Source organism: Zalophus californianus, chromosome 10 (genome assembly GCF_009762305.2).
Source record: "Zalophus californianus isolate mZalCal1 chromosome 10, mZalCal1.pri.v2, whole genome shotgun sequence".
In the NCBI taxonomy this organism is placed as follows: domain Eukaryota; kingdom Metazoa; phylum Chordata; class Mammalia; order Carnivora; family Otariidae; genus Zalophus; species Zalophus californianus.
This window is the reverse complement of record NC_045604.1, coordinates 107,074,083-107,096,805: the sequence shown is the minus strand read 5'-3', so window position 1 is coordinate 107,096,805 and position 22,723 is coordinate 107,074,083. Positions and strand designations below refer to the sequence as shown.

Below are 22,723 nucleotides of genomic sequence, written 5' to 3'. Positions count from 1 at the left end.
TTTTCTTTACGGTCTCCAACACTTCTGGACTCCACCTTCCCAGACTTGGGTCCCTGATTTCCTTAAGCCCTTCATACTGTCCTATGGTAGCAGCTGCTTAGGACCTAAAATTTTGCCTTCAATGAGCATTTCATTCTGGCGGACCACAAGAAATAACTCAGTCAGGTGTTTAACCCTCCGCAGAGTAAAACCACAGCCTGCAAGAAAGTTCCCAAAACGTGTATCGTCTCTGCATTCAGCCCCAGTCTGGCCCTGTGATCAAGCCTGGTTACCCTCCCTCCATTTCCCTGTCCCAATTTCATTATCAGTCAGAATCTTCAGTTGCTGAAACAGAATCTAATTCTGACTTGAAGCAGAAAATAAACAGATTTATCAGTTAGCCCTCGGAATCAATGGAGAGACTGGAAAACCCCGGCTCAGAATTAGGTAGGAGAAACACAGGGGAAAACATCACACCACTGAACAAGTCCTGTAAACACACACCGCTGGCGACAGTAGGGACCAATGGCACCACCTCACTGGACGTGGGGCACCCCCACAGCTTGCAGCCCCGCTGCTCCCAGGACATGGCGGTTACAGCCGCTGCTGAGCTCCCCAGAAAGGGCCGCCCGCTTTGCCGCCTTCTGTGCTTCACGACACCTGCCTCAGCGTCCAGGGCACCGGCGTCTGCTTGACTGAGCCCAAGCCGTGCACATCTGTTCCGTTGCAAGGAGGTTGCCAAAAGGGGAATCGGGCTACTTCTGACTCCAGGGTGGAAAGGCCTGGATTCCCCAAGCATAGGAAGGGGTGCAGGGAGGCAGGGGCGCCTGGGTGGCTCCGTCGGTTGAGCGTCCAACTCGTGGTTTCAGCTCAGGTCGTGATGTCAGGGTCGTGCGATCGAGCCCCATGTCCGGCTCCTTCCTCTCCCTCTGCCCCTCCCCCACTCACGTAAGTGTGCACGCGCTCGCTCTCAAATAAATAAATAAATCTTAAAAAAAAAAAAGAAAGGGAGGGAGGGAGGCAGAGATGTGAATGTCCTCCACGCAGAACTCCAGTGTGCTGGGTGAGAGAGAGAGAGAGAGGATCCCACCCTAGCTGGGGTCTGCCCAAGCCCGGGCTCTGGCCATGTGCAGAGCTTTTCCAGAGGTGGTCTGACAACACCCCAACCGCCCCCCACCCCGCAGTGAGCCTAGGGTGATAGACTGGAAAGGCAACACACACCCCAGGCATCTGCCACTTAACACTCCCCCTTCCCTCCTCCATTGTGCCCTGGCGTTCTGTCACCAGGGGGATATTACAGTCCCAGCCCGTCTTGGCTCTCAGTCTGCACACCATCTGTGAGCTGGCTGAGTGCAACCCCTGCCCGGGGTGGCTTGTGCATCCTTCTCTGTCACTGTCAGGGGAGGAGCCTGTCCTGCGTGCTCAGTGGCTGTGGAGTCACCTTTCCCAGGCTGGGCTCACAGCCCAACCATTCCCAGAACTACACCTGGCTTTATTTCCAAGTAGTCTGCTCTGAGCTCCATGAACCAGGGCAGTCCAGAATCTTCCGGTCAGGCAAAATGGGCACAGTGGTGTCTGTCCTGCTATCCTTGCTACTCTTTCTGGGTCCTGCAGTCCCTCAGGAGACCCAAGCTGGTGAGTGCGGAAGCCAGGGTGGCTGTGGGGGACAGATGGGCTGGAGAAGGGCCTCTAATGCAGCTGGGATTCCCAGGTATACTCTGGGAGTGAGTGTCCAAGGCTGTCACCTAACTCAGCTCACAAACGTCAAGAAGCCTTGAGGGAGCCTCTGGACTCATGCTCAACGAGGGCCTTAACAATCAGAAGCTAAAACCCTTAGTTTACAAATGAGCAAAACTGAGATCAGAGAGGTGAAGTGACCTGGCAGGGGTCACACAGCCAGGACAAAGCAGGAGCCACACAGGTAGAACTTTCTGTCCCTTGCTTTCTTCCAGTGGCTGGGTGAATCTGTCTGGTTCTCGGAGAAAGAGGTAACAACCCTAAGGGGCCGATGTGAAGGCAGGTTAACTGGACGGTTGTAGAAGGAAAATGGTCCCCTCCCCCCACAGTCAGACCACAGTGCAACCATTAGCCCCGAGGGCAAGTTAGGGGGAAAGAAACCAGCTGGAATCTGGGAAGCACCAGAGTCCACACTAGGGCAGGAAAATGAGGCTGCTTCCTGGCCACCAGTTACAGGAAGAAATGTAAGCTAAACTGTGCATGTCTGAAATTCGTTGCATTTAAAAACTACGAGGATGCATGTTTTATTTTAAAATGTTAATCACATCCTACACCCAAATCTGTATTAGTCAGGGTTCTCCAGAGAAACAGAACAAACAGGATGTAAATACAGAAAAAGAGATTGAGGGCGCCTGGGTGGCTCAGTTGGTTAAGCGACTGCCTTCGGCTCAGGTCATGATCCTGGAGTCCCGGGATCGAGTTCCGCATCGGGCTTCCTGCTCAGCAGGGAGTCTGCTTCTCCCTCTGATCCTCTTCCCTCTCGTGCTTTCTATCTCTCGTTCTCTCTCTCTCTCAAATAAATAAATAAAATCTTTAAAAAAAAAAAGATTGATTTTAAGGAACTGGATGGCACAATTGAAATCTGCAGGCCGGAGACCCGGAGAAGAGTCAGTGTTGTCATCTTGAGTCCAAAGGCAGTGTGGAGGCAGAATTCCTTCTTCTTTGGGAGACTGGGCTTCTTTCTTGTGGCCTTCAACTGATTGGATGAGGCCCACCCACTGTGAAGGGTAATCTGCTTTACACGAGGTCTAAAGTTAATCACATTGAGAAACTAATTAGCAAGGATAATTTCAGTACTTGAACTAGGAATCATCCATAGGACCTCCAGTATTATTAACCCCGATGTGAGTTATATCATGAATTAATTACCGGAAATGTCCCTCCTCTCCAAGCCCCTGCCTTACCCCAAAATGCAAGGTGCAACCCTGGGAATTCTGAGATCCAGATCCTGGCCTTACCCTGTGCCAATTCATTCTAGGTCATCTCCTGAGTTTTCTGGTAAATTCTTCCTACACATTCAAATTCTATGTCTTAGATTAAGTTGTGCTCCAGTAACAAAGTTTTTAGTGGCTTAACCCAACAAGTGTTTATTTCTTGCTTGTGTAAAGTGAATACAGAGAAGGCAACGTTCCTGTCTTCCCTGGGATGACTCAGGAATCTGGGCTATTTGCATCTTGGGACTCCTGGTTTCATCCTGAGGTCTCCACAGTCATCACATAAATAAAAGAAAGACAGAACAAACCAGTTCATAGGGCCTCAGACCAGAAGAAAGACATCACTCCCACTCACATCCCCAGAACTCAGCTGCATGATCCCAAAATACGTACAAGGAGGCTGAGAAATATTACCTTCTTATGTGTCAAGAAGAAACAATGAAGTGAAGACACAGAATGGTATCTGAAGTACCATACCCAGGATAGAGGTAGGGCCCTTTGCACTTGAGTGAGCCTCCAGAGTGGTGAGGCTGGGGGCTGGGGAGGACAAGGCCCATTGGCCACAGCCCCCTTCCTGGCCCTTTGCTGCCCCATGTTGGGCATCCCTTGCATGGACCCCACACCTCAAAGTCTTTTCTTTTTCAGGGCCTTACTCTCTGAGCTTCTTCTACACCGGGCTGTCCAAGCCCAGGGACGGCTTCCCCAGCTTCCAGGCCACAGCCTACCTCAATGACCAGGATTTCTTTCACTATGACAGTGAAGATAGGAAAGCCATACCCTGGTACCCCTGGAGCCAGATGGAAGGAATAGAGGATTGGGAGAACGAGAGTGAACTTCAAAAGGCCAGGGAGGACATCTTCATGGTGACCCTGAAGGACATCATGGACTATTACAAGGATACAGAAGGTCAGTGGACTGTGGACTGCTGGAGTGGAGGGTCTTAGCTCAAGAGGCAGCCCTGCAGGGGTGAGTGGAGAGGGGTCAGCAGGATGGAAGTAATCCCCGTCCCGAAGGAGGAACGGAGAGCAGGGTAGAAATACGCAGACACTCTGCACCCCCCACCCCCACCCCACAGCGCATCCGCTCTCCCCCTGCCCCATCCCGTCCCATCCTCACTCCTAGGCCTCAGCTCTGACAGGAAGTGATGTCAGAGTCAGCTCTCATCCAGGCATGCGTCACCTCTCAGCTGCACAGCCCAACCTGTCTGAGGCTGATCCTACTTTAGAAGGCATCAGGCTCCCCTGCCCAGGGATGTTGGAAAGAGTGTGCTAACCCTGGGGTCCGTCAGACCTGGGTTCACATGGTGGCCTGGCCAGTCACTAGCTGTTTGACAATGAACATGTTCTTAATTATCTGGTCTGAATCTGTGAAATTGGAACCTCCAAAAGATTCCACAAAACTTACCTATGCAAATTCCATGAAAGCTAGAACATCGTCGGTCCCGATCATCCCATCACGTGGGACAGCCACTAATAACCTGCTCAAATGAAATATGTTGAATGATTGAGAGAAAATGCCTCACACAAACCATGGCCCATACTGGGAGCTCAGTAGGGACCGAATTCAAAGCCACACACTGTTAGAGTTACATGGAATCCTGAAGACCCTCCTGTCCATAAGGAGCAGACTCGGGAGGGCTCATCTCGACTTGTGTTAGGAGGAAGATGAGGAGCCGGGACCCCCCCACACACCCCTCCACCCCCAACCCTGTCTCCCAAGTCAGCCAGTCACAGGCTGGTGAACTGTTGATGCTAAATCATCATAGGGTGAGTGTCGAAAGATGGGTTTCTGAGCACAAAAATGCCTAAGAAGCTACGCAGAATCTGAAAGCTTCCTATAGGAGGCCAGAGGTACACAGACATCTGAAGGATAAGGAACGGGAAGCCCTGGTAAGGAAAATGGCCCGCACTGTGCATCAGAAGTAGGAGAGGGTGCCCGGGAAGGACACCAGCAGACATGTGACTGGCTGTAATAAAAATGCTGAACCAAGTAATTATGAGTAAAGAGGGTAAAGAGAGGAATGGAGGGTGTGAGAATAACATTTCCTGAGCACCTACTATGTGCCAGGCACAGATATCAACACTGGTAACGCTCACAGCAACCCCCTAAAGCAGCACTGTGGCCGTTGCTGTTTCCAAGCTGAGAAGACCAAAGCACAGGGAGGGTAAACGCTCAAGTTCAAGCCAGGTCAGTGTGGAGAGAGATCTGCCGTTTGAGCCCAGGGAGGTTGAGATCAGAGCCTGGGCCCACAGCACTAATCAGTATCGGGTCCACACCAGTTGTGTCCCCCTCCCAGAGGAGGCCAGTTTCCAAGACTTGTTGCTCACTGGGCTGAGAGGGGGCTTCATAGATTCGTAATGAAGATCTTAGAGCCCAGAAAAGAGGGGAGCCGTGATCACATCATGTTTACTCAAGCGGTAACATCAGCTCCACTTAGAACAGCAAGAAAAAGAGGAGAGATTCGGTAATCTGTGTATAAAACTCCGAATAATTTCTATTTAACTTGGAGATGGCGCTTCAGTGTGGTTCTGTCAGGTTCCTAAGAACTCCCAGTGTATTCGAAGTTCACTAGATGAGATGATGCCGGAGGGTGGGGGGCAGGAAGCTGGGAGCACGGTGCATGGTCTGTACTCCCTGACCCTCCCCAGCCGGGAAGGATGCATCGCCGCTCAGACGGGCCTAAAACACCAAACCAAAGCACCTTTCCCTCTTCTGCTGTATGTGTGGCTCATAACCCATTTGCCAATATAAAGGGACCACATGCTTAGATTTCCAAAACCTCGCTTCCTGTTGTTTCTGCAAACTGTGTAGGAGTCAAAGTTATTAAAACAGAGTCGATGCCAGGCTGACTGACTTCCCCGGGGGCCCGGGGAGGGTGCAGGGGCTCACACCTTTCAGGGAGTGTTTGGCTGTGAGCTCTGGAATAACAAAAGCAGTGGAGCATTCTGGAGGTACGCCTACGATGGAAGGAACTTCATCGAGTTCAACAAAGAAATCCCAGCCTGGGTTCCCCAGGACCCAGCAGCTCTGAACACCAAGCAGAAGTGGGAGGCGGAAAAGGTCTACGTGCTGCGGGCCAAGGCCTATCTGGAGGAGGAGTGCCCGGCAATGCTGCGGAAGTACCTACAATACGGCAAGACCTACCTGGACCGACAAGGTACCCCCCGCTTCCTAGGTCCTGCTCCCCCCCGCGCTGAGCTGAGAAAGACCAAGGTGATCTCAGGCTGGGAGCCCGGGGAGCATCTCAGGCCCAGGTGGTGTCTCTAGGATGACGCCTCCCAGCTGGGCAGTGAATGAAGGCAGGTGTGGAAAATGCCTGCCTGTCAGAGCTTGGTTGTCACAAGCCGAGACTTTGGTTTGGGAAACAATGAGAACGAGGGTCCTGTGGGACAGAGCAGTCATGGGTCTGATGGATAGAGCCACGGCATAATTAAGGCACGGAGCTGAGACTGGGGGAGGAGGGAGCCCCAAAGCTCACTCAGAAGTTTGGGAAAAAACAGAAAAATGTATGGGGGGGTAGTCACAATTTCTTGCCATCAGATGTCAATGCACGGTGGAGGGACGGGAGCCCGAGGGCTGTTGCGGTCATTCCACGATCCAACGAGGAGGCTCCTGGGAACCCCCAGCCTTGCCTGATCTTCACAAAGGTTCCCTGGGGAGGCAGACACAGGGCTTGGAGTTCTGCTCATCACTGACACCCAGAGAGCGGGAGGGAAGGGACGTGAGCAGGAGCCATCGAGAGCAGACCCTCGATGTCCACCCTCTGTCCCTTCGCAGATCCCCCCTCCGTGTCCATCACCAGCCACCGGACCCCAGGAGAAACTCAGACACTCAAGTGCCGAGCCGATGGCTTCTACCCACGAGAAATTGAGCTGCACTGGATTCAGGGGGACGATACACAGGAGGCTGAGTCGGGGGGAGACGTTGTTCCCAGCGGAAACAGCACTTACCAGTCCTGGGTGGTGATGTCAGTTTCCCTGCAGGACAGAGCCTCCAGCTCCTACTCCTGCCGCGTGAAGCACAGCAGCCTGGCCCAGCCCCTCCCTGTGCTGTGGGCGGGAGCGAGGGCCGAAGGCTCGGAGGGCACCCGGGCGCAGTAGCCAACCCCGCTGCGGGACAGGAGAGAGGAGCTCTAGAGGCCAGGGGTCAGGTGGTGGATTCAGGGACACAGAAGCCTAGAATGCCGGCCACAGAGCTGACTCACAGCTCAATTGTCTTGCAAAACCCCATTAATCTAATCTGTGAATCAAATCAACAGTAATCACCTTGCCTAGCACACAATGTAGAAAAGTATTTTTTTAAACAGATATAAAAATGGGAGTAGATGTTACCCTTCATCCTGTGCTTCCAAGCCTTCGATTCATCTGAAATTCTTGGTACCGACTTAAAGCAACGTTTACGGGGCATCCTGCCCTGGGGGGTCCACTGTAGCGTGGCGTGGACCGTCTGGTCCCCTGCGCCTTGTTCAGGAGCCCACTGTGGATGTCCCGTCTGTTGTGAGGTCATAGAACCTCTTTAATACAACCCACTCCTCTTCTGTGCCTCAGTTGCCCAGACCTGCCTCCTCCCAGTGAGCTGCCACCCTCCACCTTCTGGTCTTGGAGCCTCCACAGACCCTAGCTCATCTGAGAGGCTTCCTCCCTCCAGGACGCACTCCCAGGAAAACAGGAATCAGATGTTCTTGGACTCCCTCCAAATTCATCTGAGTTTGTTTGTTTTTTTTTAACCCAGTCACCCACCACCATCCACAGGTTTAAAAACCCCAAAAGACAGAACAGACCTCTTCACCCCTGACCTGTCTATGAAGCCCATCTGCGAGACGCACACTTCCTTCCCTTCCCAGCCCCAGCCTCCAAGCTGGGCTCCTTAAGGAAATCATCCCCCGCATTCAGTATGCCGAGCTGACCCTTAGTCTTTCTTGAAAGCCTAAATTTGAAGGTTCTACTTGTTATTTTTGATACTTTGACCCAGTTTGGAAATCAAAGCTGAGAAATAGCTTCCTCAGTCTATGTGAAATCCACATTCCTCTCCTCTAGAACCAAAAACAAAAAAAAAAAGTCCTGTTTGAACAGTAGAGGCTGCAGAGACAATCCAAACAGTCAAGATGGAAAAATATGGCCGTGAACAAATAAAGAAAACCACATGACAGGAGAAGGATTTCAGATCAATAAGGAAAACCAAAGTCCACAGGAACAGGCCAGGCTAAGGCAGACTGGAATGTGAGACCCCGCCCCACCACGGCAGGAGAGTTGGGTTGGGGGTGGGCAGGGGGAGGGAACCTCAGGAGACCCCAGTCCTGGCCAGCTGTGGGGGAAGGGGAGAGGGACACAGAGTCACTCAGACATCCAGAGAGACTTCCTGGAGAGATTCAGATTTCAGAGGAGGAAGTGAAGGCCAAAACAGCTGGCCAAGAAGAGATGAAAGATTGTTCCTGACCAGTTGGGCGTGAGATGGTGAGGGGAGGGCCACAGGGGCCTGACAAGGGACATGACTGAGGGTGGGGCTGGGCTGTGGGCGTCACCAGGCACACCAGGGACCCACACCGTGGGTCCTTCCACAAGCACCTCCTGCCCGCCCAACAGAGAACCAGCAGATTCCCCTTCAGGCAGGACCAAGTTCAAGTGCACTCTGAGAATGCCCCACCCCAGGAGGACCTCGCTGCCACAAACTGTCTCCTTGGCAATTCCTCAGTCACTTAGTACTATCTTGTCTCTCTCGAAGATTCCTCTGGGGATAGTTCACCAGCTAGACTGCAGGGATGGAGGGCTCGGATTTAGGCAGGATATGCCAACGGGTATGGGACTTAACGGTAGTTGCTGTTAAGGTCCTCTCCAGTTTGGTTGAATGCTGCTTTTCCAACCTGGCTTGTCACTAGAACTTGACAAACAGATTTAGAGTTTTCTATTTCCTCTGCTCGTCTATTGGTGTGTTCACTCAAGAATTATACTGAGTATTTTCTGCTTGGTACTCTAATAAACACTGAAGACCAAGCAGAACGAGTGGGTACTGCCCCCTCCTGCATGGAGTTTACCCCAGTTCTGCTTATTGAAACAATACCCTCTGTCAAGGTTCAGCCCACAACTTACCTCCTCCCGTGACCACTGCCATGATCAGTAATTCCAACTTATACTCGTCCATGCTGAGATGTCTCAGAAATATCAGGGAAGATTTCCAGAAAGACATTGAGTGAAGCCAATGTCCACTCTATCTCAGCATCATCCCAGACCATTCTCCTTTTCGTTCCTTTCCAAGTGAAAGGAAAGGAATCAACGATGGGAATATCTGGGGGAAGAGCATTTGGGGCAGAGGGGATAGCAAATGCCGAGTCCCCAGGGCAGGAACAATTGTGGTATTTGAAAGGCAGAATAATGACCAGTGGGCTGGAGTATCATGAACACAAGGAGGGTCATAAGAGAGGATGTCGAAAAGGCAGGTAGCAGTCAGATTGTGCAAGGCATCGTTTGCCTTGGGAAGGAATTTCTACTGCAAACGGCAACACCTGGTAGGTTCTAACCAAGATGGCAGTAGGATTTGCTTTAGGTTTTATTTTTTTTTTAAGATCTTATTTATTTATTTGAGAGAGAGCGAGAGCAGGGGCAGAGGGAGGGGGAGAAGCAGGCTCCCCTCTGAGCAGGGAGCCCAGTGCTGCAGGGCTCAATCCCAGGACCCCGAGATCATGACCTGAGCTGAGGTCAGAGACTTAACTGACTGAGCCACCCAGGCGCCCCTGCTTTAGGTTTTTAAAACATCCCTTTGGAAAAAATAAGTAAATAAGAAATAAAACATCCCTTTGGCTGCTGTGTGAGGAAGGGACAATGGTGACACAAGGGTGGAAACAGGGAGACCAGAAACAAGTCCCCGGGAAGGACTCTGGACTGGAATCCTAGCAGCTGTGAAGGGAGCAAGCAGCCGGAGTTCAGGATATATTCTGGACATCAAGCCTACAGGACTTGCAGATGGACCGATGAGCCTTGAATTTGCTGATGGGTTAGATGTGAACTGTGGGGGAGAGTGGTGACTCAAATTCGGATCCCAAGCCTTGGATCTGAGTCACTTCTGACAGCACCCTCCTCCACAGGCTATGTCACACATAGCCTCCAGCCTCAGCCCCTTTGATGGCTCTCACCCACCTAATCCCTACTGCTGGAGCACCTGCAAGCTTCCTGCTTCTTATCGGAGGAAACATTTTCAAGATGACCCTCCTGGAATAGTAGAATAGTATTTCCAGTACTCCCAGTCCCTGCTCTGGTTCCCAGTGTAGCTCCCCGTGACGCCCCAGAACCAGCCTCCAAAGCAATACGTGCTATTCTTTTCTGCGTCCTTCCTCGCTCTTACCGCTCAGACCTCTGTCTTCTCCCCCACTAGCCCGAGCTGCAAGCTAAGGTCCCAACTACGCCCCACGCTCGCATCCTCCCCCTTACCTGGCCTGCCTGCACACCCTCGGATGAGCTTGTCCTTCCAGACCCCCCCACCCCGCCCCAGACGCAGCTTCAGCGTGGCCCACGCGCCCCCTCGTGGTCGGAAGGCAAGGGTGCAGGCTGGTCGTGCTCACCTGGGCGGGGTCTCCTCCCGCCAGAGTGCCAGGAAATGCACACGCACCCCTGGAACCCAGGAAGCCAAGGTGGCTGGATTTATGTCCCCGACCACAGCAGAGCTCCGGGAAGCAGAAATGCTTTCTACCTGGGAGGTGAAAAACTGTTATCGATCATTCTAAACTAAAAGCTGGCAGAGAGAGGAAAAGATCCAACTGAAACGCTTCCGTGAAGCCCCCTTGGACCGGCTCCTCCGGCCCGTGGCTGCCCCAGAATTTATTTGCCCCCTTCTCAGTCCTAAGCCGACACTCCTCGCTCTCTCCTGCTATGGTTCAAGGGCTTGCGTTCGGCTTTGAACTTCAAATCCCAGCGCCTACTTCAGGCAAAACAGTAAACTAGTGACAGAAGGAGATTTCCTTAACCAATGTGGCATTTAGGAATGCCCCTCAGCTGAAAGGAATAGCATACTTGACTGCCGATGGTTCATTACAACAAATGAGGGATTTTTCTCAGCTCCGGGCCAGCGTCTCTATGGGTGTTTTTGTCTCCCCCTACTGGTCACAAAAATAATTGCAGCAGGTGTCAGGAAGGCGTCCTCAACAATTTCAGCAAAGCCCGGAAGCATGGCCCTGAGATAATGACCAAAACGTCTCCCCACCCACCCCCACCCCACCCCCGCTACTCACCCCACCACAGTTCCTGCCTTTGTTCATGGAGGGAAACCTGCCTAGGAAGACACACCCACCCACCCCTTCCGACTTCCCTTTACATCTCACTGCCCAAAGCCAGTTTCCGAGTACATGCCACAGGCTGGGTCCCTTTCGTGAGAAGAGTTTTCTGTCAATTCTTGTCAAAATCAGAGCGCATTTTTTAGCACACATATTTTTTGGAGGGGGTTTAGTATTATATTATAATCTCCCTCCTTCGGGGGTAAGCAGCCAACAGTTTCTGTTACACTTGAAAAGAATATGATATAATGTTAAAAAAAAAAACAGTTACCTCACTTTAATGAAACATTAGCACATTCCCATTAAGGTCAGGAATAAAACCAGAATCTCTATTTCCACAGTTATTCAATATTTTTCTGGCACTTCTAAGTTAATTACTTAAGACAAGAGGAAATGAGAAGTTCAAATACTAACAATCATGAATTGAATTGACACTTATTAGCAGATGCTCTGCCTTCCTACCTAGAAAACTCAAGAAAATCAATGGCCAATTCCCTGAAATAAGTCAGAGTTCAGAAATGTGGGTGACAAGCAAATATACAAGATCAATAGATTGCCTATATACCAACAACAAATAGTTCGGAAATATTAAAGAAAAAAGGAAACCCAATCACAATCGCTTTAAAAGGAATAAAAATAGAATACCCAGGAATGACTGGATGTTTTCCTCGGGGTTGAACAGGGCGCCCTGATTTATACAGGTTATTGTTTGCAATGGAGTTCCGCACCTTTGGCCTTGAATCTGGTATTTGCCCCTTCTCTTTAGGAACCCAATGAAGGGCTCTCCCAGGCCTCCTGGCTCAAGCCGTCAGGCGTATCCTATCTCCTACTCAGACTTCCTCTCTACCCAAGCTATGTAAGGGGTCTAGAGAACCAAACACAGGCCAGGTTGCAGTGGCCTGAGAACAATTTGTCTTCGATATGGGAATAAATTCTTAATATAATACTAACCCCCCTCCAAAAAAAAAATATATATATATATATACAAAACAGTGCACATGGGAGTTAGTATGGGTTACTGGCTAAGTAAGCAGTCTCTGGAATAAGATTGAATGGTTTTGACTGGAAGCTCTGCGGTTTATAACTGTGTGATCTCTCTACCTCAGTTTTCTTGTCTCTAAAATAATAGTAGTGCATACCCCAGAATGTGATGAGGGTTAAGTGAGCCAACACAGGTAACACTCTTTAGTGGTAGGTACATAAGAAACATTCAAAAATTATTAGCTACATGGGCGCCTGGGTGGCTCAGTCCGTTAAGCATCCAACTCTTTTTTTTTTTTTTTTTAAGATTTTTTATTTATTTATTTGACAGAGAGAGACACAGCGAGAGAGGGAACACAGGCAGGGGGAGTGGGAGAGGGAGAAGCAGGCTCCCCGCCTAGGGGGGAGCGCAACGTGGGGCTCGATCCCAGGACCCTGGGATCACGACCTGAGCCGAAGGCAGACGCCCAACAACTGAGCCACCCAGGCGCCCCAAGCATCTAGCTCTTGATTTCAGCTCAGGTCATGATCTCAGGGTCATGAGATCAAGCCCTACTTTGGGCTCGAGGTGGAGCCTGCTTGGGATTCTCTTTCTCCCTCTCCTTCTGCCGACCCCCCACTCACTCACACGCTCTCTCTCAAATAAATAAATTTTTTTAAAAAAATAATTAGCTATATTAAGTATTCTATCATGGTTATCGTTACTGAGAGAAAGGTCTTCTTAAGCCAGGTACTGTTCAAAACTCATTAATTCATTTGTTCCTCAAGACAACAGAAATGTTTTCTGTGCAACTCCCAGGTGAGGCCCTTACAGGGAAGGGGTGAGCCCTCCTTCCCCCTTGGTCTTCCTCATCCTGCTCCTTGGGATTGGGTGTGGTGCCCTGGAGCTCCATCTTGGACTGCGACATTGAGAACCACACCCTGGGGACAGCGGAGCAGAAAGCTGGAAGCAACCAGAGTACCAGGTGCCTGCCGGTGGAGCCCCCAGCCTAGCCCTGAACCGCCTAAATCCAGGCTTTACAAATGTGAGAACAACAATCCTCTGTCTTGTTTCAGCCACTCACATTTGGAGTCTCATTCACGACCATCAAACCTGTGTCCTAACTGATAACAGCCTGCCACCAGGCAGGTTCTGCCATTTGAGACATTCCTGGGTGTAGTAGTGAAAAAAAGCTCGGCCTTCTGAAATGCCCTTTCCTTAAACTGAGACAGGGCCAATTAGAAGGAGATAAGAAGCCCAAAGCAAGGGGCACCTGGCTGGCTCAGCCGGTGGAGCATGCAGCTCTTGATCTCAGGGTTGTGAGTTCGAGCCCCATGCTGGGTGTGGAGCCTACTTTAAATAAATAAGTTTTTTAAAAAGAAGAAGAAAGAAGCTCAAAGCAAAAGCAAAATGTTTCCCAGGTACTAATGTTGCTTAGGGACCACCCAGGCAGACAATTTCGTTAAACTAAAGCTGCCTGGCTGAGAGTGCCAAATCCTAACCACTAGACCACCAGGGAGCTAAAGCTGCCTGGCTGGAAAATTAAATATTAATAGCTGTACGTTAATAGTTAAAAGGAAATGTGGGAGCATGAGGGTGACCCCAAAATAATTTCAATATACACACTGTTCTCTCTTCACTATGCCCCATTAACTTTGCCTTGCCTTCTCTCAGCCATCCGGTCCCACAGGTGCTTCCTAGGCTCACAACACCTGCTGAGGCAGCAGTCGGGTTCCCTGGACCTTTGAGCACCCAATCCTTACATGAGGATCTTAAAACACATTGGGCGAGTCAGTGTCAGATTTCCTTCTCAGGCTAAAGGGGCCCCCTTTCAGGATTCCGTAAGACATTTCCTCGCTAGGTGGTAGGCTCAACTGCAGTTGCACCATACTGCCACGAGAGGGCACTATGTATCCATGCTAACGGATTGGGAGAGGTTCCCTCAGCCGCTTTAAGAACGTGCATGTAGGGCTGGCGGGAACCCTGGTTTTGCTGATCCCTTTTATCAGGTCATCTCATTTCGTTTTCACACCTGTCCCCCAGCATTTCCACCGGAATGTCCTGAAGACCCTTCAGAATCCCGAGTTCAAATACCAGCACGATCTTCCCCCTCCACCCCATCCCCAGAGGAAACCAGAACCAGAATTTCCCTCCTCCCCCTCCTCTCTCCCCCTCCCTCCTCCTTGATTCCTCCATCTCAGTTAAGGGCCTCTTTACCCTCCTAACCACCCAAACTCAAGACCTTTGGTTCCTGTCCCTTCCCTTTCACCCCAGACAGCCTAGACGTCACTAAAACCAAAACATGCTCTCACTCAGTTCCTTCTGTCCACCCAGATTGCTCCTGTCTGACTGTGCCTCCCTCGGGCAGTGCGCAGTCCTCCCCAGTCGCTGGCCTTTCCCATCATCCTTGATGCTCTGACGACACAGGTGAGATCATGTCATTTCCTTCTTTAAAGGTCAACAAAGGTGCAAACGACCCGAGTGTCCATCGAAGAGTGAATGTGGTGTAGCCATTCAATGGAATATTATTCAACCTTAAAAAGTAGGAAATTTCAGGGGCGCCTGGGTGCCTCAGTCAGTTAAGCATCTGCCGTCTGCTCAAGTCATGATCTCGGTCCTGGGATCGAGCCCCAGGACAGACTCCCTGCTCAGCAGGGAGCCTGCTTCTCCCTCTCTGTCTGCTGCTCCTACTGCTTGTGTTCTCTCACACTCTCTCTCTCTCAAATAAATAAATAAAATCTTAAAAAAAAAAAAGGAAATTCTGACACATGCTCGAACACGGATGAACCTTGAGGACATCATGCTAAGAGACAGCAGGGCTTGGATTCATCCAGAACTGACTGTTGGACCCAGATAGTTTTATCAATAGGCCGGGCTTTTGAGACAACAGTCCCAACACATGGCAAAGGATGTGACAGAGGGACCTACTTTAACATACATACGAACATACGCCGATTTGAAGAAAACCTTTAAATCAGCTACTTCCTTGGTCCCTAATGTCCATTTTTAACTAAGGGAAATTTCTGGGTTGAATTTACTTTTCTGAGTAGATCTTCCTACTGAAAGAAAGGGAAGTTCTCAATCTTCATTCTCTACTGGGAATAGCTTTGCCTAAAAAGTAATAAAGCTGGCATTCAGCTTTCCAAACAGGGCTTTTTGGCTTTGGTTACTGCAAATCTGTCTGAAGTCGCTTCGTGCAGCTAAGAAGACACACCAGCCGAGAGTTAGTCGGCTCCAGAGCCACTCCTGGATCTTCCGGTTCCTATGTGAGCACTCTAGGCAACTTATTTATGCTCTTGGGTTTTGTTGTTGTTTAAAGATTTTATTTATTTATTTGGGAGAGAGCACGCGCGGGGTCATGATCGGCTCAAGTCATGATCTCGGGGTCCTGGAATCAAGCCCAGCATCAGGCTCTGCACTCAGCAGGGAGTTTGCTTGGGATTCTCTCCCCTTTTCTCTCTCTGCCCCTCCCCACCGCTTGCATGTGCTTGAGCGTGCTCTCTCTCTCAAATAAATATATAACTCTTTAAAATAAAATAAACATTGGCCATCAACAAGCTTGCAGTTTTGCTGTTGTTGTTGTCATCAGTCCGATTAGCCCATCAGGACCAAAAGAGTTAAAATAGTGCTTTCTGATGTAAATATAATGCAAGCACATACGAAATGTTAAATTTTCTAGTGGCCACATTTTGACAAACAGAAAGAAGCAGGTGGAATTAACTTTAACACTATTTTTAATTTAACCTGATATGTCCAAAATATCACTTCCACATATACATTTAAAATTATTTTAAGCTATTAAATGATATACTTTACACTTTATAAAATTAATTAAGTTATTGAAGTAATTAATGTTAAATGTTATTGCTATATCTTACATTTCCATTCCTTTTTTTCATATGAAGTCTTTGAAATCCAATATGTATTTTACATCAAAGGAATCTCAGTTGGGATTAGACACATGTCAAGTGTTCAGTAGCACCTGTGGCTAATGCCTACCCTACTGGAAAAAGCAGGACTAGAATCTTAAGCCAAAGAAGATACTTAAGGCAGAACATTGGCAAATCCACACCCCTGCTGATCGAACAGAATACAATGATTTTTCACAAAGCTGCATTTCTAGTTCTACTGTGGTAAGAGCTGAGGTAGGAGGGAAGACTTTCTCACATATTTCGGTGACCGTTTTCCTCCGCTGAAAATTGTTTAAAGCCACATGAAGCCCTTTTTTTTTAAAGGTTTATTTATTTCTTTGAGAGAGAGAGAGCATGAGTGGGAGGGGCAGACAGAGAGGGAGAGAGAATCCCAAGCCGACTCCGCACTGAGTGTGGAGCCCAACAGGGGGCTCCATCCCAGGACCCCGAGATCGTGACCTGAGCTGAAGCCAAGAGCCCAACACTTAGCCAACTGAGCCACCCAGGTGCCCATCCCCCAAAGAAGTCTTGAACCTTCTTTAAAGGTATTTTTCTCCAGGGTAGATTTTCTAATGTTTCTTTAGGCTTGAGTTACAACTGGAAGCATCACCCCATATGCTAGACTTTCTGACCAATGTAAAATTTCTCAGATGTGTAAGAAGTCCTGATGAATGCCTGGGACTTTGGCCACATTTATTATTTTCAGGAGGGTCCTGACTTGAATGGCTCATTGGGTTTTCCTCTAATGTGATTTTTTTTTTTTTAAGTAGGCTTTACACCCAACATGGGGCTTGAACTCAGAACCCTGAGATCAAGAGTCGCGTGCTCTACCGACTGAGCCAGTCAGGCGCCCCATTTGTTAGATTTTTTTTTAAAGAGAATAGATAGATCCCCCCACCTCTGTTGAGGTATGATTGACATATAACATAGTGTAAGTTGAAGGTGTAAAATGTGATGATTTGATACCATTATATATTGCAAAATGATTACCACAGTAGGATCAGTGTCAGAATTTCCTTTTTTTTTTTTTTTTAAGATTCTATTTATTTATTTGACAGAGAGAGACAGTGAGAGCAGGAACACAAGCAGGGGGAGTGGGAGAGGGAGAAGCAGGCTTCCCGCTAAGCAGGGAGCCCGATGTGGGACTCGATCCCAGGACCCTGGGATCATGACCTGAGCCGAAGGCAGACGCTTAACGACTGAGCCACCCAGGCGCCCAGAATTTCCTTCCTTTTTAAGGCTGAATAATATTCTATTGTATGTATAGACCACATTTTGTTTATCCATTCGTCAACAGACACTGGTTTCCTTCTACTTTGGGACTACTGTAAATCATGTTGCTATGAACATGGGTGTACAATATCTCTTCACGCCCTTGGTTTAAATTCTCTGGGGCATATACCCAGCAGTGGAATTGCTGGATCACGTGGTAATTTTGTTTTGGATGCTTTGAGGAGCTGCCATACTTGTTTTCCACAGTGGCTGGACAGCTTCTACATCCCCACCAGCGACGCACAAAGGTTCCAATTTCTCCACTTGCTATTTCCAACACTTGCTATTTGGTGTTTTCACTAGTAGCCAACCCCAATAGGTATGAGATGGTCTTTTCTGCATTCTTGCACACTCCATTTGGTCGATTTTGGTGTTTTGTTCTTAGTTTTTTTAATTTTTGTAGGGTTCCCCCCCATTTGGTCAATTGTGAAACTGTTAAATGTTTCCTGCCGTTTGAACAATTAGGTTTTAATTTTCATGGTGTTCATTTCAGATGAGAGGCAGCCCCAGGCAGTGGCAAGTGCACAGGCCGCGGTGGCACAAGTCCTGGGTTCTGATTCAAGTCTGTCCCTGGGAGACCCTGGGCAGGAGAGAAGTTTCTCCAGGCCTCGTTTGCTCCTCCTCCGGGGGAAGCGAGCATGATAAATAATACACCGTGCTCCAACTCCTCAGCTGAAACTTAGGCCTGGATACGTTTGAAGTGGACATTCTCTCTCACGAGTGAGTTGCCGGATTCGATTTCCATTTTTTTTTTTGTTTTCCTTTTGACTCATTTTGTTGCTCCTAGAGTGGGGCACACGCCGCCCTGGGAGTACCGTCTGGGGATCTGGCGCGGTCGGGTCCCTGGCGTCCGGCGAGCCTGGGGAACCACCGAGAGGCGAGGCCTCCCGGGTCCTAGAGAGGGCGCCTCGACAGACCGACGCGGGCGCACTTCCGGCCTTTGTGTGTCTGCGGGTGATGGCGGCCCGGGGGCTCGGGGCGCTGCGCTTCGGCCCCCGGGGTCCGTGTTGACGCGTGCCTCGGCGTTCCCCACTCCCTGGGCCGAGGCGGGCGTCCCCCGGACGCGCAGCGCCGGGCTCGGCCTCCCCTGGGGGACCCCCGAAGAGGCCCGGCTGCGCACCGCGGGGGCCGCGACTCCACCTGGCCCCGCATTGTGGTCTCGCCTTCCCTTTGTGCCCCCGGCCGGCGAGGAACCGTAAAAGACTAGGGGTGCGGTGAGGGCGGGGTCCACGGTTTGACCCCTCGTTCTGCCCGGCTGCAGAATTCAGGCCCAACCCGCTCCCTCCGTAATCCGTGTTGCTGGCCATGGCGGGTCCTTTGGAAAAATGAAGTGGTTGTTGAACTGCGAAACGGGCTCTGGATCCCTGGGCTTTCCGTTTTCGTTGTTCAGCGCACACTTAGCACCCCGAGCGCCGGGCTAGGAGGGGGGGGAGTGAGGATTCACTAGGTTCTTGTCTGTCCCAGCCTGGGGACACTAACAAGGGAACGGACGGGTGTGTTCCTGACGCGGTGTGAGATGCACACGCGAGCTGGTGTGGACGTGCGGGTAGAGCCACGGCGGACGAGGATCCGGACGGGGAAACTTCGAGGTGGCTGCTAGTGCAGGGAGGGGTGAGAGTTGGGGCTGTGGAAATGCCAACCGGCCTGGAGCGTTCCTGTTAGAGCTGGAGCAAAAGCACAAACGTGAAAAGGGGAGCGCGGGGGCACTGCCAGGAGAGGGGTAACTATTTCAACACCATCCTGATAAATGTTTATTCTGTGCTGGGTTGTGGAGATTAAAGAATGTGTGTGACCACAAGGCCCCGCTCTAGAGATTGTTGAATCACTTCTGCTGGAAATAGCCAAGACTCTTAAAAAACATAAAAAGATAAGTAAATAAATAAAACACCTGGCTTTGTTATCTAGAGATAGTATGGCAAAATGGTACCTGAACGCCGCTTACTGGCTGTGTGACCTTGGGCAATTTTCTTAAATCTTTCTGACCCTCAGATTCTTTGTTTCTTTTTTTTTTTTTTTAAGATTCTTATTTATTTGAGAGAGAGAGTGAGAGCACGTGAGAGGGGGGAGGGTAAGAGGGAGAAGCAGACCTGCTGAGCAGGGGAGCTCCACTCGGGGACTTGACCCCAGGACTCCAGACCTGAGCTGAAGGCAGACACTTAACTGGCTGAGCCACCCAGGTGCCCAAGATTTTTGTTTCTTTGAGTCTACTTTTTCCTTTCATTTATTTTTCAGGCTTGAAATCAAGTGTGTTCTTTTTCTTCTTCGGGCTTATATACAGACCTTTTTGCTGAATTGTGATCTATTCCTGAGAACTTGATATTCTGCAAATCTTCATGTCCCCCCAAAATCACTCAAAATAAGACCAAGGCTAGTAGAGTAGGGGACACATACACAGAAAGATATTTATGATCTTCTTTATATGTAAAATCTAAAAAAAGAACTAGAAACAGAACAGATTGGTGATCGCCAGAGGCGCGGGAGTTGAGGAAAATGGGTAAAGGTGGTCAAAAGGCACGAACTTCCAGTTGTAATTTCTGGGAGTGTAATGTTCAGTATGGTGCCTATAATTAGCAATACTGTATTGTATATTTGTTGCCAAGAGAGTCAATCTTAAAAGTTCTCATCACGAGAAAAAAAATTCTGTATGTATGGTGGTGAATGTTAACTTATTGTGGTGACTATTTTGCACTATATACATATATCAAATCATTATGTTGTATACCTTAAAGTGATGCAATATGTCGATTATATCCCAGTAGAACTGGGAAGATCATTTAAAGTAAAAGGAGCTGGGGGGTCTGGGGGGCTCAGTCGGTTAAGCATCCAACTCTTGATTTCGGCTCAGGTCATGATCTCAGTCGTGGGATCAAGCCCCAAGTTGGGCTCCTTGTGCTTAATGAGGAGTTGGCTTGGGATTCTCTCTCTCTCTCTCTCCCTCTGCCCCTCCCCCCACTAAAATAAATAAATTTTTTATGAAAGCGAGTAGGGGGTGCCTGCCTGGCTTAGTCAGTAGAGCGTGCAACTCAGATCTTGGGGTGATGAGTTCAAGCCCCATGTTGGGCACGGAGCCTACTTAAAAAGAAAAAAGTTGTGTAATATAAAAGGAGCAGGTAACCTGATGAAGAGGCTGAGAGGAGAGGTTGAGGCCTTTGAGTTAGGGAGACACGGCACATACACAGATTGGGCCAACTGTGCAATAAGCCTTTCCAAAATAAAGCTTGTAGCTACCTGAGCTAGCAGGAGGAAAGAAGGGTGTGTACTGAACTCAAGTTCCCCACAGCTTGCTGAATTCAGCTTTCCTGCTCTGCTTTGCTTTCGGGTGCTGTTGCTTAGCAGCACAAGACGTTAACATGCTGAGAAAACTTGCATACAAAACAACAGGACTTAACATTTTACTAATATCGCTCTCCCCATTTACCACGCGTCTCTGTGCTAATCACATCCCCAGGAACATATTCTAGCTAAGCAAACCATCTGGTCATCGCTTTCTTCTGGTCCTTTCATAACCTCTCAAGCTACTTCTTTTTTTCCTAAATTTCTCAGGAGAGGGTATGATGGATAATAATGTTTGCTTCTAAGAGCAGGGATGTGCAGTGATCAGAAACTGGGAAAACGTGTGGGGAGAAGTGGTGTGGGTGGATGAGATTGAAGTATACACGATACAGGGAGTCTGCAAGTTACAAGCGCCTAACTGACGCAGTAGCCAGATGCACCTGCCTCCTCCTTGCCCACCCTCCCCACCACCCAGCCCCAGCCCCGCCTCCCCATCCACTACGCCTGAAGGCTCTGACCAGGAAGCAGGAGCTAAGCAAGACACATCTAATCTGGCACCTCTTCCTCACTGCCTCAGGGAAACCGTGTCCTCAGCGCCACACTTTCCTGCCTGCCACTGCTCACTATTCCATTATGCCATGTCAGGCAGCCTTGCACCCAGGCACACAAGCTCCCTCTTTGTGTCCCTGCAGTAGGGACATTTTCCATCACCTGCCTTTACCTTAGAAAATGTACTGCCCTTTTCCATCTCACGCTCTTTACCCCCCTTGTGGATTTCAATACAACACTAATCATGGCTGATTTGACCAACGATTATCCAGAGATACAAGCGTATTAAGAAGAGAGAAGAACACAAATACCCACGTGAAATGACATGGGAGCTACGAGCACCTCAATCATTTAAAAGCCCAAGTATCTCACTCAGAACCTCCGCAAAAGTAATCTCTTGCTGGAATCCTCCACTCCTAGCCCCCCAGAGGAATAGTGTTTCTAACCCAGCTGCATTGTTTTCCTTTTGTGTTTAGATGCTAGAACTGCAGTAATGTTTCCTGCTATTTTTCACTGCAGATCTATAGCATTTGGGCCACATTATGTTTAGCTAAGTTCTTGTGAGGGCATAAGTGATGTCTATAGCACTGTTTAGTTGGGAAAATTAGCTCCAAACTCCCAAGAGCCAATCTATAAATGTGCTATTGGAATATATTTCTGTTTATTAGAAATAACCGTTTATATGTTAGTATTTTACTCTTGTAATACTTTACTGTTGTACATAATTTTTTTCTGCACCCAACCCATATTTATTGGCTTCTTGCTAATGTTTTGAGAAATAACACTTTTAATCACTCTGCATGGAAATCTTGCTAAAATTTATGATGCTTTCCTGTGGGGACATGATTTAACTCATTTTTCTTGCCTCAGTCAACATTACACACATCTTTTACACAATGATGTCCTCAGGGACATCGTGGGTTCTTTGCCCTACATGAAATAATCCTACCTACATAAGTTTCTTAGTTTCTCTGTAGATTTCTTTTCAGAGAAAAAGTAAACCGAAGCCTCACATATGCAGATAATTTGCTCAATTAAACATGAATCGTGCTTTCATGTCAGTTATTACAGTAGTCTCTCAGGTTTTTAAAAGTTATTTCTAAGTGACTCAAGAAGTCTGAATTTGTTTAAAATTCAATCCTTGGCACAACCCTTTCCATACCCCATTTTTAAAAACATGGTCTGACACAAATATTTACCATGTAATGTTCAAAGAGGAACCCTGAGCCTCTTTAAAAATAAGACAAACAAACTCTGTCCTTTGCTTGGGACTTAGTGCTTATTTTTCAAACCTTATTGCAAACTTCCCTGGTATTTCTGACCCCGTTTATGTAGCCAATGTATTTACGAGAGTGAAGTGACTCATACACACTTGTTTTCTAATTTCCTTTTGGGCAATGGTTATAAAAACATTATTTTGTGAATCCACTCTGTCCCCTGTCATCACTTATTCCCCTGGTCCCACCTGGAACATTAAAATGCCCTCTTTCTGGGAGCAGGTCTATAATCCCAGTCTGTTCTAACCACATGGTTCTGCTGCTGTAAAGGGACTGGAGGTAAAACCATG

General features: G+C 48.8%; 2 protein-coding genes and 1 long non-coding RNA gene across 6 annotated transcripts in view; 2 read left to right on the top strand and 1 right to left on the bottom strand.

The window, feature by feature from the left end:
- Positions 1-1,482: 1,482 nt before the first annotated feature.
- Positions 1,483-8,470, top strand: AZGP1 (alpha-2-glycoprotein 1, zinc-binding). The gene is made up of 4 exons (XM_027610380.2): positions 1,483-1,614; positions 3,576-3,836; positions 5,812-6,087; positions 6,708-8,470. Exons 1-4 carry the CDS (start codon positions 1,539-1,541, stop codon positions 7,028-7,030), a joined length of 936 nt encoding a protein of 311 aa, XP_027466181.1. The 5' UTR covers positions 1,483-1,538; the 3' UTR covers positions 7,031-8,470.
- On the bottom strand, positions 2,439-7,006 carry LOC113932030. Of its 2 annotated transcripts, XR_003522944.2 has the most exons (4): positions 6,881-7,006; positions 6,075-6,582; positions 4,335-4,407; positions 2,439-2,744 (listed from the first exon to the last, which is right to left on the bottom strand). It is a non-coding gene; the product is annotated as an uncharacterized LOC113932030 (long non-coding RNA). The 2 variants fall into 2 exon arrangements; XR_003522943.2 differs by lacking the exon at positions 2,439-2,744 and having other exon boundaries at positions 3,850-4,407.
- ZKSCAN1 (zinc finger with KRAB and SCAN domains 1) overlaps positions 3,709-22,723 on the top strand; it is a 103,608-nt gene continuing 84,593 nt past the window's right edge. For 2 of the 3 annotated variants that reach the window (XM_035722031.1, XM_035722027.1), the window contains exons 1-3: positions 3,709-3,836; positions 14,486-14,578; positions 17,828-18,054. The gene's annotated coding sequence lies outside the window, so the exon portion shown is untranslated. Of the gene's footprint in view, positions 3,837-14,485; positions 14,579-17,827; positions 18,055-18,917; positions 19,055-22,723 lie in introns of those variants that run through there. The other variant, XM_035722049.1, reaches the window with a different exon arrangement.